Source organism: Bombina bombina, chromosome 6 (assembly GCF_027579735.1).
Source record: "Bombina bombina isolate aBomBom1 chromosome 6, aBomBom1.pri, whole genome shotgun sequence".
Lineage (NCBI taxonomy): Eukaryota > Metazoa > Chordata > Amphibia > Anura > Bombinatoridae > Bombina > Bombina bombina.
In genome coordinates this window covers 148814435-148828768 of record NC_069504.1, presented here as the reverse complement: position 1 = coordinate 148828768, position 14334 = coordinate 148814435, and the positions used below count along the sequence as shown (strand labels likewise).

Genomic DNA, 14334 nt, shown 5'->3' with positions numbered 1-14334 from the left:
TTGGTTTGTGATGCATTACCCTCTTGTCTAGAGGATGCAGAGTTGGAGGCCGGTCCGTTCCTGAAATTGCGAAAGGAACGAAAATTAGACTTTTTCTTGGCCTTGAAAGGCCTATCTTGTGGGAGGGCGTGGCCCTTACCCCCAGTGGATGTCTGAGATAATCTCTTTCAATTCTGGCCCAAAAAGGGTTTTACCCTTGAAAGGGATATTAAGCAATTTTGTCTTGGAAGATACATCCGCTGACCAAAACTTTAGCCAGAGCGCTCTGCGCGCCACAATTGCAAACCCTGAATTTTTCGCCGCTAATCTAGCTAACTGCAAAGCGGCATCCAAAATAAAGGAATTAGCTAACTTAAGTGCGTGAATTATGTCCATAACCTCCTCATACGGAGTCTCTCTACTGAGCTACTTTTCTAGTTCCTCGAACCAGAACCACGCTGCTGTAGTGACTGGAATAATGCACGAAATAGGTTGCAGGAGGTAACCTTGCTGTACAAAAATCTTTTTAAGCAAACCCTCCAATTTTTTATCCATAGGATCTTTAAAAGCACAATTATCCTCGATAGGAATAGTAGTGCGCTTGGCTAGTGTAGAAACTGCTGCCTCGACCTTAGGGACTGTCTGCCATAAGTCCTTTCTGGGGTCGACCATAGGAAATAATTTCTTAAATATAGGAGGGGGGACAAAAGGTATGCCGGGCTTCTCCCACTCCTTATTCACTATGTCCGCCACCCGCTTGGGTATAGGAAAAGCGTTGGGGTGCACCGGAACCTCTAGGAACTTGTCCATCTTGCACAATTTTTCTGGAATGACCAGGTTGTGACAATCATCCAGAGTAGATAGCACCTCCTTAAGCAGTGCGCGGAGATGCTCTAATTTAAATTTAAATGTCACAACATCAGGTTCTGCCTGCTGAGAAATTCTACCTGAATCAGAAATTTCCCCATCTAACAAAACCTCCCTCATGGCCACTTCAGATTGGTGTGAGGGTATGACAGAGCAATTATCATCAGCGCCCTCCTGCTCTACAGTGTTTAAAACAGAGCAATCGCGCTTTCTCTGAAATGCAGGCATTTTGGATAAAATATTTGCTATGGAGTTATCCATTACTGCGTCAATTGTTGCATAGTAACAAGCATTGGCGCGCTAGAAGTACTAGAGGTCTCCTGCGTGGGCAAAACTGGTGTAGACACAGAAGGAGATGATGTAGAACTATGTCTACTCCCTTCATCTGATGAATCATCTTGGGCAACTTTACTATCTGTGGCAGTACTGTCCTTACTTTGTTTGGACGCTATAGCACAATTATCACACAATTTTGGAGGGGGAGACACATTGGCTTCCATTCATAAAGAACATAGTTTATCTGAAGGCACAGACATGTTAAACAGGCTTAAACTTGTCAATAAAGTACAAAAACCGTTTTAAAACAAAACCGTTACTGTCTCTTTACATTTTAAACAGGGCAAACTTTATTACTGAATATGTGAAAAACTATGAAGGAATTGTTCAAATTTAACCAAAACCAAAGCATTCAAAACATTGCACCCCAAATTTCAGACCTTTATCCCTTAAAATGAGGAAACCGGAGCCGGTTACAGTTTTAACCCCTCTACAGTCCCAGCTACAGCCTTTGCTGCAACTTTACCAAACCCAGGGGGGTATACGATACCAAATGAAGCCTTCTAGGAACCTTTTCAACTACTTTCAGACCCACACACATGCAGCTGCATGTCCTGCTCTCAAAAGTTACTGCGCAGTAATGGCACGAAAATGAGGCTCTGCCTACTACAGGGAAGGCCCTGCCTGACGTAAAAAAACGTTCCCCAAAGTTTATAAAGTGTGAATTTCAACATTAAGCTGTATAAAAAGCCCAAATAAAGCAATCGATCTAGCCCATAAAAGTGTCTACCAGTTTTATAGCCCATATTAAGCCCTTTATTCTGTTTGAGACTAAGAAAATGGCTTACCGGTCCCCATGCGGGGAAATGACAGCCTTCCAGCATTACACAGTCTTGTTAGAAATATGGCTAGTCATACCTTAAGCAGAAAAGTCTGCCAACTGTTTCCCCCAACTGAAGTTATCTCATCTCAACAGTCCTATGTGGAAACAGCAAACGATTTTAGTTACTGCTGCTAAAATCATAATCCTCTCACAAACAGAACTCTTCATCTTTTTCTGTTTCAGAGTAAATAGTACATACCAGCACTATTTTAAAATAACAAACTTGTGATAGTAGAATAAAAAACTACAACTAAACACCACATACTCTTCACCATCTCCGTGGAGATGCTGCTTGTTCAGCGGCAAAGAGAATGACTGGGGTGGGCGGAGCCTAGGATGGACAGCTTTTGCTGTGCTCTTTGCCATTTCCTGAAGGGGAAGAGAATATTCCCACAAGTTATGGATGACGCCGTGGACCGGACACACCAATGTTGGAGAAATATTTATCCATCTTACACAATTTCTCTGGAACTACCATGGGTTCACAGTCATCCAGAGTCGCTAAAACCTCCCTAAGCAATAAGCGGAGGTGTTCGAGCTTAAATTTAAACGCTGTCATTTCAGAATCAGACTGAAGCAACGCCTTCCCTGAATCTGAAATGTCACCCACAGATAGAAGCTCTCCTGCCTCAGCTTCTGAGCATTGTGAGGGTATATCGGACACAGGTATTAAAGCGTCAGAAAGCTCTGTATTAGTTCTGACCCCAGAGCTGTCTCGCTTTCCCTGTAACCCTGGCAGTTTGGACAATACCTCTGAGAGGGTAGCATTCATAACTGCCGCCATGTCCTGTAAGGTAAAACATGGCGAGAGCTAGATGGCATAATCTCCCTTTTTTCAGTCAGAGAATCCTCTGGAGATAAATCTTTAAGCGCCATAATATGGTCTTTATAGTTTATAGAAATTTCAGTACATTTGGTACACATTCTAAGAGGGGGTTCCACAATGGCTTCCAAACATATTGAACAAGGAGTTTCCTCTATGTCAAACATGTTTAACAGACTAGTAATGAGACAAGCAAGCTTGGAAAACACTTTAATAAAGGTGAAACAGCAATTAAACAAAAACGTTACTGTGCCTTTAAGAGAAAAAAACTAGCACTTAAACTGCAAAACAGTGTAAAAATATACAAAGTCAAAAGAGAATGCACCAATGGAGCGTAGTTTCTGCTGTAGTAAATAATGTTAATTGTACAATCCAAAAGTTAGGTACAAACAAGGTCACAGTTGAAAACGCCTGACGCATTTCGCGCATGCGTAGATGCGCTTCTTCGGAGCATTCTCTTTTGACTTTGTGTTCCTCAAGCGGCTGGGTTTACCGCTACATTGCACCTCTCACTTGCTAAGTCACTCTTGGGATAAAAAGCCGTTTTTCTGTCCTTACGGATCTTCCCCTCCCCCCAGGATACACCACTTGGTTTAGCCTTGCAACGTCACGGGTGACGCACCAAGGAAACGTCTTCACGTCGGATCTCTCTGTGGCACGCCGAGAAGGGAAACACAGACTGTACCCCCCTGGAAGGGTTTCATCGCCTATTCGAGGAGAAGTACAGAAGTGTCCCCAGGCACCCCACCAGCGAAGTGGAGGGTAAGAGTTGATCATAGACTAAACACTGTAACTACATACTGCCACCCGTGACTACTAGGCTCTGGGACATACTTTGATACTTTGGGACTTTATCTTTTCCTCGGGACAACGAGCTTTGTTTCTACCTGAGTGACTTCCCATAACACTGACTTTTGGTCCAAGACTTGTATATCGTTTATTGGGACCTGAATACCCCCATAACTGTGTGCTTTGATACGTTTTGAGCACTCGGGGACTTCCTATTTTCTAAACACGCTTTGCATTGTTGATATGAGTGTAAAAATATAGTAAAGTCTTCGAAATGTTTAGTGTGTGTAAGGGACTAAAGCAACATTGCACCCACTTGCAAATGGATGGTTAACCCCTTAGCCCCCAAACCGGATTTAAAAACGTCAACCACCGGTAAAAAACAGTTGAGCACCTTGCCACAGCTCTGCTGAGGCTCCTACCTGCCCACAAATACGATTTGGTGAAGGAATAAACCCTTTATAATGGTCCTCAGATGCCAAAGGACTCCTCTAAGGAAGCTGGATGTCTCAGTCTGAATTAAAACTGCGCAGCTAGAGCGCTAAAATAGGCCCCTCCCACCATGTACTGGATGTCAGAGGGGCCTTAAGAAAATACTCCTAGGAGTATCTGACTAGTCATGTGGAAAACTAGGCCCCAAATAAAGATTTATCTCCCTCAGAGAAAAAACGTTCTATTTATGAAAACATGTAAACGTTTTGACACTAAATAATATTAACATGAGTATTACCTTGTTTTGCAAGCATGATCCCAGTCGTTGTTAAATCACTGCATCAAGCTTACCTCAAATACACAAGGCTCTGTCAGCATTTTCTAGAACTTATTCATCTCTCTAGAAATAAAAATACTGAACATACCTCAAAGCAGGTAATCTGCAGGCCGTTCCCCCAACTTAAGTTTTCCCATATTCATCAGTTATGTGTGAGAACAGCAATGGACCTTAGTTACAAACCGCTAAGATCATCAACCTCCAGGCAGAACTCTTCTTCTAATTTCTGCCTGAGAGTAAAACAGTACAATGCCGGTACCGTTTAAAAATAACAAACTCTTGATTGAAGGTAACACTACACTAAGTCACCACATAACTCTTGATACTTCCCGTATCGAGAGTTGCAAGAGAATGACTGGAGGTGGGGTTTAGGGGAGGAGCTATATAGACAGCTCTGCTGTGGGTGTCCTCTTGCAACTTCCTGTTGGGAAGGAGAATATCCCACAAGTAATGGATGAACCCGTGGACTGGATACACCTTACAAGAGAAATTGGGTTCAGTGTCCCTTTAACACTTATGTTGTCAATATTTTAAACTTTTTTTTTGTCAACTAATGAAATTTTAAAAATATATCTACATGTTATTCTCAGACGAAGTTTTTCTTTAAATGTATCATTTTATTTAGCGTTTAATGTCTCCTTTAATTTAAAAAAAAAAAAAAAAAAAAAAAGAGAAGAACAAAAAGTTATGGAACTTGTATGTACACAAAACTTAAATGCACATTACCTTCACAAAGATTGCAGGTAGAAAAATAAGTTGTCTGGTTAATATCTCCCCCATCTTTATTGCAGGAAGTAATATTGCCAATTAAAACTTTTATTTTTACGTCTTCAACAACGGTATCTATTGGACTGTCTGTATCCCATCTTTCAGAGATGCAATTTACCTAAGAAAAAATAAAAAAAATGTTACAGTAATGAAATTATAGTTCTGTTTTAATGTTTAAACGTTGGAACAAGCATTAAAAGGTATGTCATAGTAAACAGTATGAAATTAGTACAGTGAGCTGTAATGATACTGTCTGATCTGATTTATACCAAGTAAACACACATTTATTGTGCAGTGACAAAACAATATTCCTTGTTATTAAGGCTATTACTAAAATTAATCCATTTTGCATTGGAAACATAGCTGTATGTGCTGAATAACACGCTTCCTTTCAGCTTTTCCCTAATTAGCTGTGTAAGTTGCACTTATAAGATAGTAATGCCTTCCAAAAGTATTTAAACCCTTGACCAATTGTCGTATTTTCTTAAAAGGGGCAGTCAAGTCCAAAATAAACTTTCATGATTCAGACAGGGCAAGTAATTTTAAACAACTTTCCAATTTATTTTTTAGCACCAATTTTGCGTTCTCTTGGTATTGTTAGTTGAAAGCTAAACCTAGGTAGGCTCATATGCTAATTTCTTATACCTTGAAAGCCTCCTCTAATATGAATGCCTTTTGACAGTTTTTCACCACTAGAGGGTGATAGTTAATGTGTGTCATTAAGTGCACACACGTGAAGTTACCTAGGAGCAATGATTGGCTAAAATGCAAGTGTCAATAGAACTACAGAGGAAAAATGTGTATTATTACTGTTTGATATGCAAAACTGGGGAATAGGTAATAAAGGAATTAACTATTTTTTAAAAAACAAAAATTCTGGTGTTGACTGTCCCTTTAAAGTCTATATACAACTTTTGTTCGGTTTGATCTAAAAAACATTTAGGGGGAAAATAGATTACAAGTGGATTGCTAATTTAGCAGCTATTACAAGTGGTCAGACCTCTGGTTAATTTTCAAAATATCCTCCAAAATTTAGTGTAGTGTGTCTTATAAAAAAATAAAAATGAAGCATTTTTATTAAAAACAGGTGGGTGTGCCTTTACATAGCGGTCTATAGGGAGTGAGAGAGAAAAACCTTCCACCATCCACACACCACCAAGAGTTTCAAGATCCAACACCATCTAACGTGTTCTACTCCGTTTGTGGTCTATCTGTTGAATTGTACATGTGGGAAGTACTAAGTCGGTAAGACGGACGATGACATCAAGAAGAGGATGGCTAACCATCGGAGTGCCATCAGGACAGCAATCAAGGATGGTACATCGGAACAACCAGTGGCACGCCACTTTGTACAGATGAAACACACGGTGAAGGATTTACGCTTTATACTTATTGACCATGTACCAACAATGCCACGGGGAGGTAACAGAAAGAACAGGCTCCTTCAAATTGAAGCCAAATGGATCCATAGACTCGGAACGGTACACCCTGGCGGACTAAATGCAAATCTGGACTGGCACTGCTTCTTATAATTCCTGGCAGAACGGATATGATATATCCAGATATACAATTTAATGATGAGAGTTCATGTAGTTCCATGGGTGCCCTGATGGGTACACTGAGAGTCCACGTTTTCCATCCCATATTTGGGGATTACTATGCTCCAAGTGATTTGAAGTTGATTGAAGACGTTCTACCCTCCACTGTAGCAATAATCAATAGTTTGAGCCATAATGGTATAATTTCCTATTGAGGTGATGATATTTTATCTATTGTTTATGGAAATTGGATCATAGCCCTCGTTCTAAATCTTTATTATGTTTATTTGTATATTTGACTAATGATTGATGTAGAGAACTAGATACTCTAGTTACTGATCTTACCCCCCCCCCCCTTTCTGCTACAATTTATGGGTTGATTTACCTGTACTATCCATCATAGTCCCAATGTTAGTGTTGGGACGCTAATGATATTGAATAGGGGGTAGTGTATACACATTGGTGACACTTTACACAGATTGCCTATAGATGGGACATACTAACGCTATATGTGTCTAAGTTCTTGTCAGACTAATTCTTGCTTGTTTCTAGATCCCCAGATTTAGTGCCAGATAGATTATCTTGTTCTGATTTAATATGTCCATATTCAACTGTTTCTTTTTCACTGTTTCTTATAAACACGGCTCTAATATGATGTGATGTTACCCGTCTCTTTTTATAGTGACCGCAGCCAGATTGCAGGTAATCACTACAAGCGGCTACTTCTGACAGCTGCTAACTTAGCCAGCTCTCAGAGAACACGCCACAGTGAATGAGCAATGTAATTGCTAAAAGAAACATTGGCCAATATCAATAACAGTATCTCGTTTAGTTCAACCTTGAGGATAACGAGACTGTGTCAGCTGCCCACATAGCATTGTTTGTATGATACGGGGTTGCCATGGCAGCCTGCTGCTGTCACTCAGATGTTAGCCCCGTTTTGACAAAGTAAGTCAGACTGCGATAGGTTGCCATGGCAACACATAACATGGCTCTATTCAGTGCGCGCTGATCCGGAAGTAACCCGGATGCTCACACGCCCTCCTGTGACCACGCTGGATTCAGCGTGCATGGCGGATTTCTGACTTAGCCTCGCAACTCCCATATAGGCTATAACAAGTAAGCAGCCATCTCACAGTTGTAGTAAACGAAATATATGCCTCTTATGTTCATTAGATTATTTGCTGTAAGGTAGAGTTAGATATGTATTAACATTGACTATGCTGACTTTGGCCTGGTTCCATGACCACTCATATTGCTACCACGGATATACACAATTGTGCCACACTAGATAATCATTATTTTTACATATATTTTATTGTTAATATTATATACTATGATGGTATCACACACACGAGTGAAATGTTTATTGTTAATATACATCTCTTATTGATTTACATTGATGTAATTTGATTGGCTGAATATTTGATGGGGGAGGGGTTTGATTTGTCATATAACACTGTTTGAATCACAGTTTGGGTTGTCTGAGGAAGGGGTGAATGCCCCGAAACGTCACTACCAATAAATAGTTATTGTACTTAAATCCAGTGAGTGCTTATCCTTATCTTGATTGATTATATATATATACACATACACATACACACACATATATACCTCACTTTAAAGCGCTTCACTTTACAGCGATACGCTAATACAGCGCTCTGTGGAGCTGAACGTCAGCCTCCAAGGATTTTGAAACAGTGCTGTAATCATTGTGAGATTGCAAAAGTGAATGGCACCATTTTGTAATGCTTAGTTCACTCTGTTTACAGCATTACAGTGTAATCTGTGTCTCAGTGCTATAGTCTGGCAAATTTTACTACAGTAATTGTCACTATTTTACAGGTACAGTATTTATTGAATCCTAATTCAATACTGTGCTAGTGTTAAACTAAACGTAGCACTACTGCAACCCTAATATATGTTAGTTTAAACATTTTTTAAAGTCTTTAAACACACTGGCAAGTGAATAAAAAGCTAAAACTGCCTTGTTTCACTTTAAGGCGGTTTTCACTTTACAGCGGGGCTCCGGTCCCTAACCCGCTGTATGAGCGGGGTATATATATATATATATATACATACATATATATATATATATATATATATATATATATATATATATATATATATATATATATATATATATATATATATATATATATATATATATTTTTTTTTTTTACACACATGAATATATACAGTATATATCAAAATAACAAGAGTATTGCATTGAGCAATGATAATTTTTTTATTGGACTAACTATACATTTATAAGTTGACAAGCTTTCAGAAGAGTTCCTTCCTTTATCAAGTCTAAAGCAATACTGACCAATTCAATGGAATTTACAGATTGTATCTTAAAACACAGAATAGCTAAGAAGACAGTGCAGGGAGAGGAGGAGGTGTCGTAAAAATCATGAGGGGGGCTTAGGTAACAGGCAGACAGTGTCCAGTATAGGAGAAAAGACAGGGGAAATATATAGCTTTACATAGAGCATATAATGACATAAGGTTATATATCAACATTGAATCAATATCTATAAAGATGTGAAATTGTATATACAGGGGGAATACAAAAGTTAAAAAAAGACAAAAGTGTGGACATAGGCTTACCTGTGTACCTATGTATAAAGAACGTGGAATATACAATGTAATTGACTAGTTTTTTTGTAATGTACTTTCATTTAAATTTATGCTTACCTGATTAATTTATTTCTCTTGTGGTGTATCCAGTCCACGGGTTCATCCATTACTTGTGGGATATTCTCCTTCCCAACAGGAAGTTGCAAGAGGACACCCACAGCAGAGCTGTCTATATAGCTCCTCCCCTAACTCCCACCCCCAGTCATTCGACCGAAGACAAGCAAGAAAAAAGGAGAAACTATAGGGTGCAGTGGTGACTGTAGTTTAAAAATAAAAAACACCTGCCTTAAAATGACAGGGCGGGCCGTGGACTGGATACACCACAAGAGAAATAAATTTATCAGGTAAGCATAAATTTTGTTTTCTCTTGTAAAGGTGTATCAAGTCCACGGGTTCATCCATTACTTGTGGGATGGGATACCAATACCAAAAGCTTTAGGACACAGATGAAGGGAGGGACAAGGCAGGAAACTTAAACGGAAGGCACCACTGCGTGTAAGACCTTTCTCCCAAAAATAGCCTCCGAAGAAGCAAAAGTATTGAATTTGTAGAAATTAGAAAAAGTATGAAGCGAAGACCAAGTCGCCGCCTTACAAATCTGTTCAACAGAGGCCTCATTTTTAAAAGCCCATGTGGAAGGCACCGCTCTAGTGGAATGAGCTGTAATTCTTTCAGGAGGCTGCTGGCCAGCAGTCTCATAAGCTAAGCGGATTATGCTTCGCAGCCAAAAAGAAAGAGAAGTTGCCGAAGCCTTTTGGCCTCTCCTCTGTCCAGAGTAGACAACAAACAAAGCAGATGTTTGACGAAAATCCTTCGTAGCTTGTAAATAAAACTTTAAAGCACGAACCACATCAAGATTGTGTAAAAGATGTTCCTTCTTTGAGGAAGGATTAGGACATAATGAAGGAACAACAATCTCCTGATTGATATTCTTATTAGATACTACTTTAGGAAGAAACCCAGGTTTAGTACGCAAAACTACCTTATCTGCATGGAAAATCAGATAAGGTGAATCACACTGTAAAGCACATAACTCTGAAACTCTTCGAGCCGAGGAAATAGCTACTAAAAACAGAACTTTCCAAGATAAAAGTTTAATATCTATGGAATGCAACGGTTCAAACGGAACCCCTTGAAGAACTTTAAGAACAGGCGGAGCAACAGGTTTAAACACAGGCTTGATTCTAACTAAAACCTGACAAAACGCCTGAACGTCTGGAACCTCAGCCAGACGTTTGTGCAAAAGAATAGACAGAACAGAAATCTGTCCCTTTAAGGAACTAGCTGACAATCCCTTCTCCAATCCTTCTTGGAGGAAGGATAAGATTCAAGGAATCCTGACTTTACTCCATGAGTAACCCTTGGATTCACACCAATGAAGAGATTTACACCATATCTTATGATAGATTTTCCTGGTGACTGGCTTTCGAGCCTGAATTAAGGTATCAATGACTGTTTCAGAAAAACCACGCTTTGATAGAATCAAGCGTTCAATCTCCAAGCAGTCAGATGCAGAGAAATTAGATTTGGATGTTTGAAAGGACCTTGAAGAAGAAGGTCCTGCCTTAGCGGCAGAGTCCATGGTGGAAAGGATGACATGTCCACCAGATCTGCATACCAAGTCCTGCGTGGCCACGCAGGAGCTATCAAAATCACCAAAGCTCTCTCCTGCCTGATCTTGGCAATCAGACGAGGGAGCAGAGGAAACGGTGGAAACACATAAGCCAGGCTGAAGGACCAGGGCGCTGCTAAGAGCATCTATCAGCGCTGCCTTGGGATCCCTGGACCTGGACCCATAACGAGGAAGCTTGGCGTTCTGACGAGACGCCATGAGATCCAGTTCTGGTTTGCCCCATAGTTGAATCAACTGGGCAAATACCTCCGGATGGAGCTCCCACTCCCCCGGATGAAATGTCTGCCGACTTAGGAAATCTGCCTCCCAGTTCTCTACTCCTGGGATATGGATAGCTGAGAGATGGCAAGAGTGAACCTCTGCCCATAGAATTATCTTTGAAACCTCCAACATTGCCAGGGGGCTCCTTGTTCCCCCCTGATGGTTGATGTAGGCTACAGTTGTGATGTTGTCCGACTGAAATCTGATGAAACTCATTCCCCTGGACAGATGGACCCGAGATAGCCACCAGAGAAGAGAATCCCTGGTCTCCTGATCCAGATTTAGCAGAGGGGACAAATCTGTGTAATCCCCATTCCACTGATTGAGCATGCAAAGTTGCAGTGGTCTGAGATGTAGGCGGGCAAACGGAACTATGTCCATTGCCACTACCATTAAGCCAATTACTTCCATACACTGAGCCACTGATGGCTGAGAAGTGGAATAAAGAGCACGGCAGGAAGTTAGAAGCTTTGAAAACCTGACCTCTGTTAGAAAAATCTTCTTTTCTACTGAATCTATCAGAGTTCCTAGGAAGGAAACTCTTGTGAGAGGGAAGAGAGAACTCTTTCCTTCGTTCACCTTCCACCCGTGAGACCTCAGGAATGCCAGAACAATGTCCGTATGGGACTTGGCGATTTGAAAAGTCGACGCCTGTAACAGAATGTCGTCTAGGTAAGGAGCCACCGCTATGCCTCGTGGCCTTAGAACCGCCAGTAGGGACCCTAGAACCTTCGTAAAGATTCTTGGTGCCGTGGCTAACCCAAAGGGAAGAGCCACAAGCTGGTAGTGCCTGTCTAGGAAGGCAAACCTGAGAAACCGATGATGATCTCTGTGTATCGGAATGTGGAGATAAGCATCCTTTAAGTCCACGGTAGTCATATATTGACCCTCCTGGATCATAGGGAGGATGGTTCGGATAGTCTCCATCTTGAAGGATGGGGCCCTGAGAAATTTGTTTAGGATCTTGAGATCCAAGATTGGTCTGAAAGTTCCCACTTTTTTGGGAACTATAAACAGATTTGAATAGAATCCCTGCCCCTGTTCCTCCCTTGGAACTGGGTGGATCACTCCCATAACCAGAAGGTCTTGAACGCAACGTAAGAATGCCTCTCTCTTTATCTGGTTTGCAGATAATTGTGAGAGATGAAATCTCCCCTTTGGAGATGAGGCTTTGAAATCCAGAAGATATCCCTGGGAAACAATCTCCAGAGCCCAGGGATCCTGGACGTCTCTTGCCCAAGCCTGGGCGAAGAGAGAAAGTCTGCCCCCAACTAGATCCGGTCCCGGATCAGGGGCTACTCCTTCATGCTGTCTTAGAGGCAGAAGCAGGTTTTTTGGCCTGCTTTCCCTTGTTCCAAGCCTGGTTAGGTCTCCAGACTGGCTTGGACTGGGCAAAAGTTCCCTCTTGTTTTGCAGTAGAGGAAGTTGAAGCTGTGCCACTCTTGAAGTTTCGAAAGGAACGAAAATTAGTCTGTTTGCTCCTTAATTTGTTGGACCTATCTTGGGGAAGGGCGTGGCCTTTTCCTCCAGTAATATCAGAAATGATCTCATTCAGTCCAGGCCCGAATAGGGTCTGCCCTTTGAAGGGGATGTTGAGAAGCTTAGACTTTGAAGTAATGTCTGCTGACCAGGACTTAAGCCATAGCGCCCTAGGTGCCTGAATGGCAAAACCTGAATTCTTAGCCGTTAGCTTTTTTAAATGAAAAACGGCGTCAGAAATAAATGAATTGGTTAACTTAAGGACTTTAAGCCTGTCTAGGATATCATCCAACGGGGTCTCCACCTGTAGAGCCTCCTCAAGAGACTCGAACCAGAAAGCCGCTGCAGCAGTGACTGGGGCAATGCATGCAAGAGGCTGGAGAATAAAACCTTGTTGTATAAAGATTTTCTTAAGGAAACCCTCTAAGTTTTTATCCATTGGATCTAGGAAAGCACAACTGTTCTCGACGGGGATAGTTGTACGCTTAGCTAGGGTAGAGACTGCTCCCTCCACCTTAGGGACCGTCTGCCACGATTCCTGTGTAGCGGCATCTATGGGAAACATCTTTTTAAAAGCAGGAGGGGGAGAGAACGGTACACCTGGTCTATCCCATTCCTTCGTAATAATTTCTGAAAACCTCTTAGGGATTGGAAAAACATCAGTGTAAACAGGCACTGCAAAGTATTTGTCCATTTTACACAATTTCTCTGGGACTACAATGGTGTCACAGTAATCCAGAGTCGCTAAAACCTCCCTGAGCAACAAGCGGAGGTTTTCAAGCTTAAATTTAAATGCTGTCATTTCAGAGTCAGACTGAAGTAACGCCTTCCCTGAATCAGAAATGTCACCCACATATAGAAGCTCTCCTGCTTCGGCTTCTGTACATTGTGAGGGTATATCAGACATAGCTACTAAAGCGTCAGAGAGCTCTGTATTTATTCTAGCCCCAGAGCTGTCTCGCTTTCCTTGTAACCCTGGCAGTTTGGACAATACCTCTGTGAGGGTATGATTCATAACTGCCGCCATGTCTTGTAAGGTAAACGCATTGGACGCGCCAGATGTACTTGACGTCACTTGCACGGGAGATATAGGTTCTGACACATTGGGAGAGCTAGGTGGTTTAACCTCCCTTTTGTCAGTCTGAGAAACCTCTGGTAATAAATCTTTAAAAGCCATCATATGGTCTTTATAACTTATAGAAAGGTCAGTGCATTTGGTACACATTCTAAGAGGGGGTTGCACAATGGCTTCTAAACATAATGAAGAAAGAGTTTCTTCTATGTCAGACATGTTTAACAGACTAGTAATGAGACCAGCAAGCTTGGAAAACACTTTAATAAATGTGAAAAAGCAATTAAACAAAAACGGTACTGTGCCTTTAAGAGAAAAAAAACTACCACATAAACTGCAAAACAGTGTTAAAGTAGTAAACCCTACGAAATGTTTACAGTGTGTATAAGAGACCAAAGCAGCATTGCACCCACTTGCAAATAGATGATTAACCCCTTAGGCCCCAAACCGGATTAGAAAAACGGTAAAACCGTTAAAAAAACAGTCCTACCTGCCCTTAAACACGATTTCTGCAGGAAAAAAAACCCTCTATAGTGGTCCTAGATGCCAGAGGA

At 41.2% G+C, this 14334-nt stretch overlaps 1 protein-coding gene across 1 annotated transcript in view; it reads right to left on the bottom strand.

The window, feature by feature from the left end:
• MOV10L1 (Mov10 like RISC complex RNA helicase 1) overlaps positions 1-14334 on the bottom strand; it is a 1168229-nt gene that overhangs the window by 1075081 nt on the left and 78814 nt on the right. The window contains exon 3 of the mRNA XM_053719185.1: positions 5113-5272. Coding sequence (XP_053575160.1) covers positions 5113-5272 — 160 coding nt within the window. The remainder of the gene's footprint in view (positions 1-5112; positions 5273-14334) is intronic.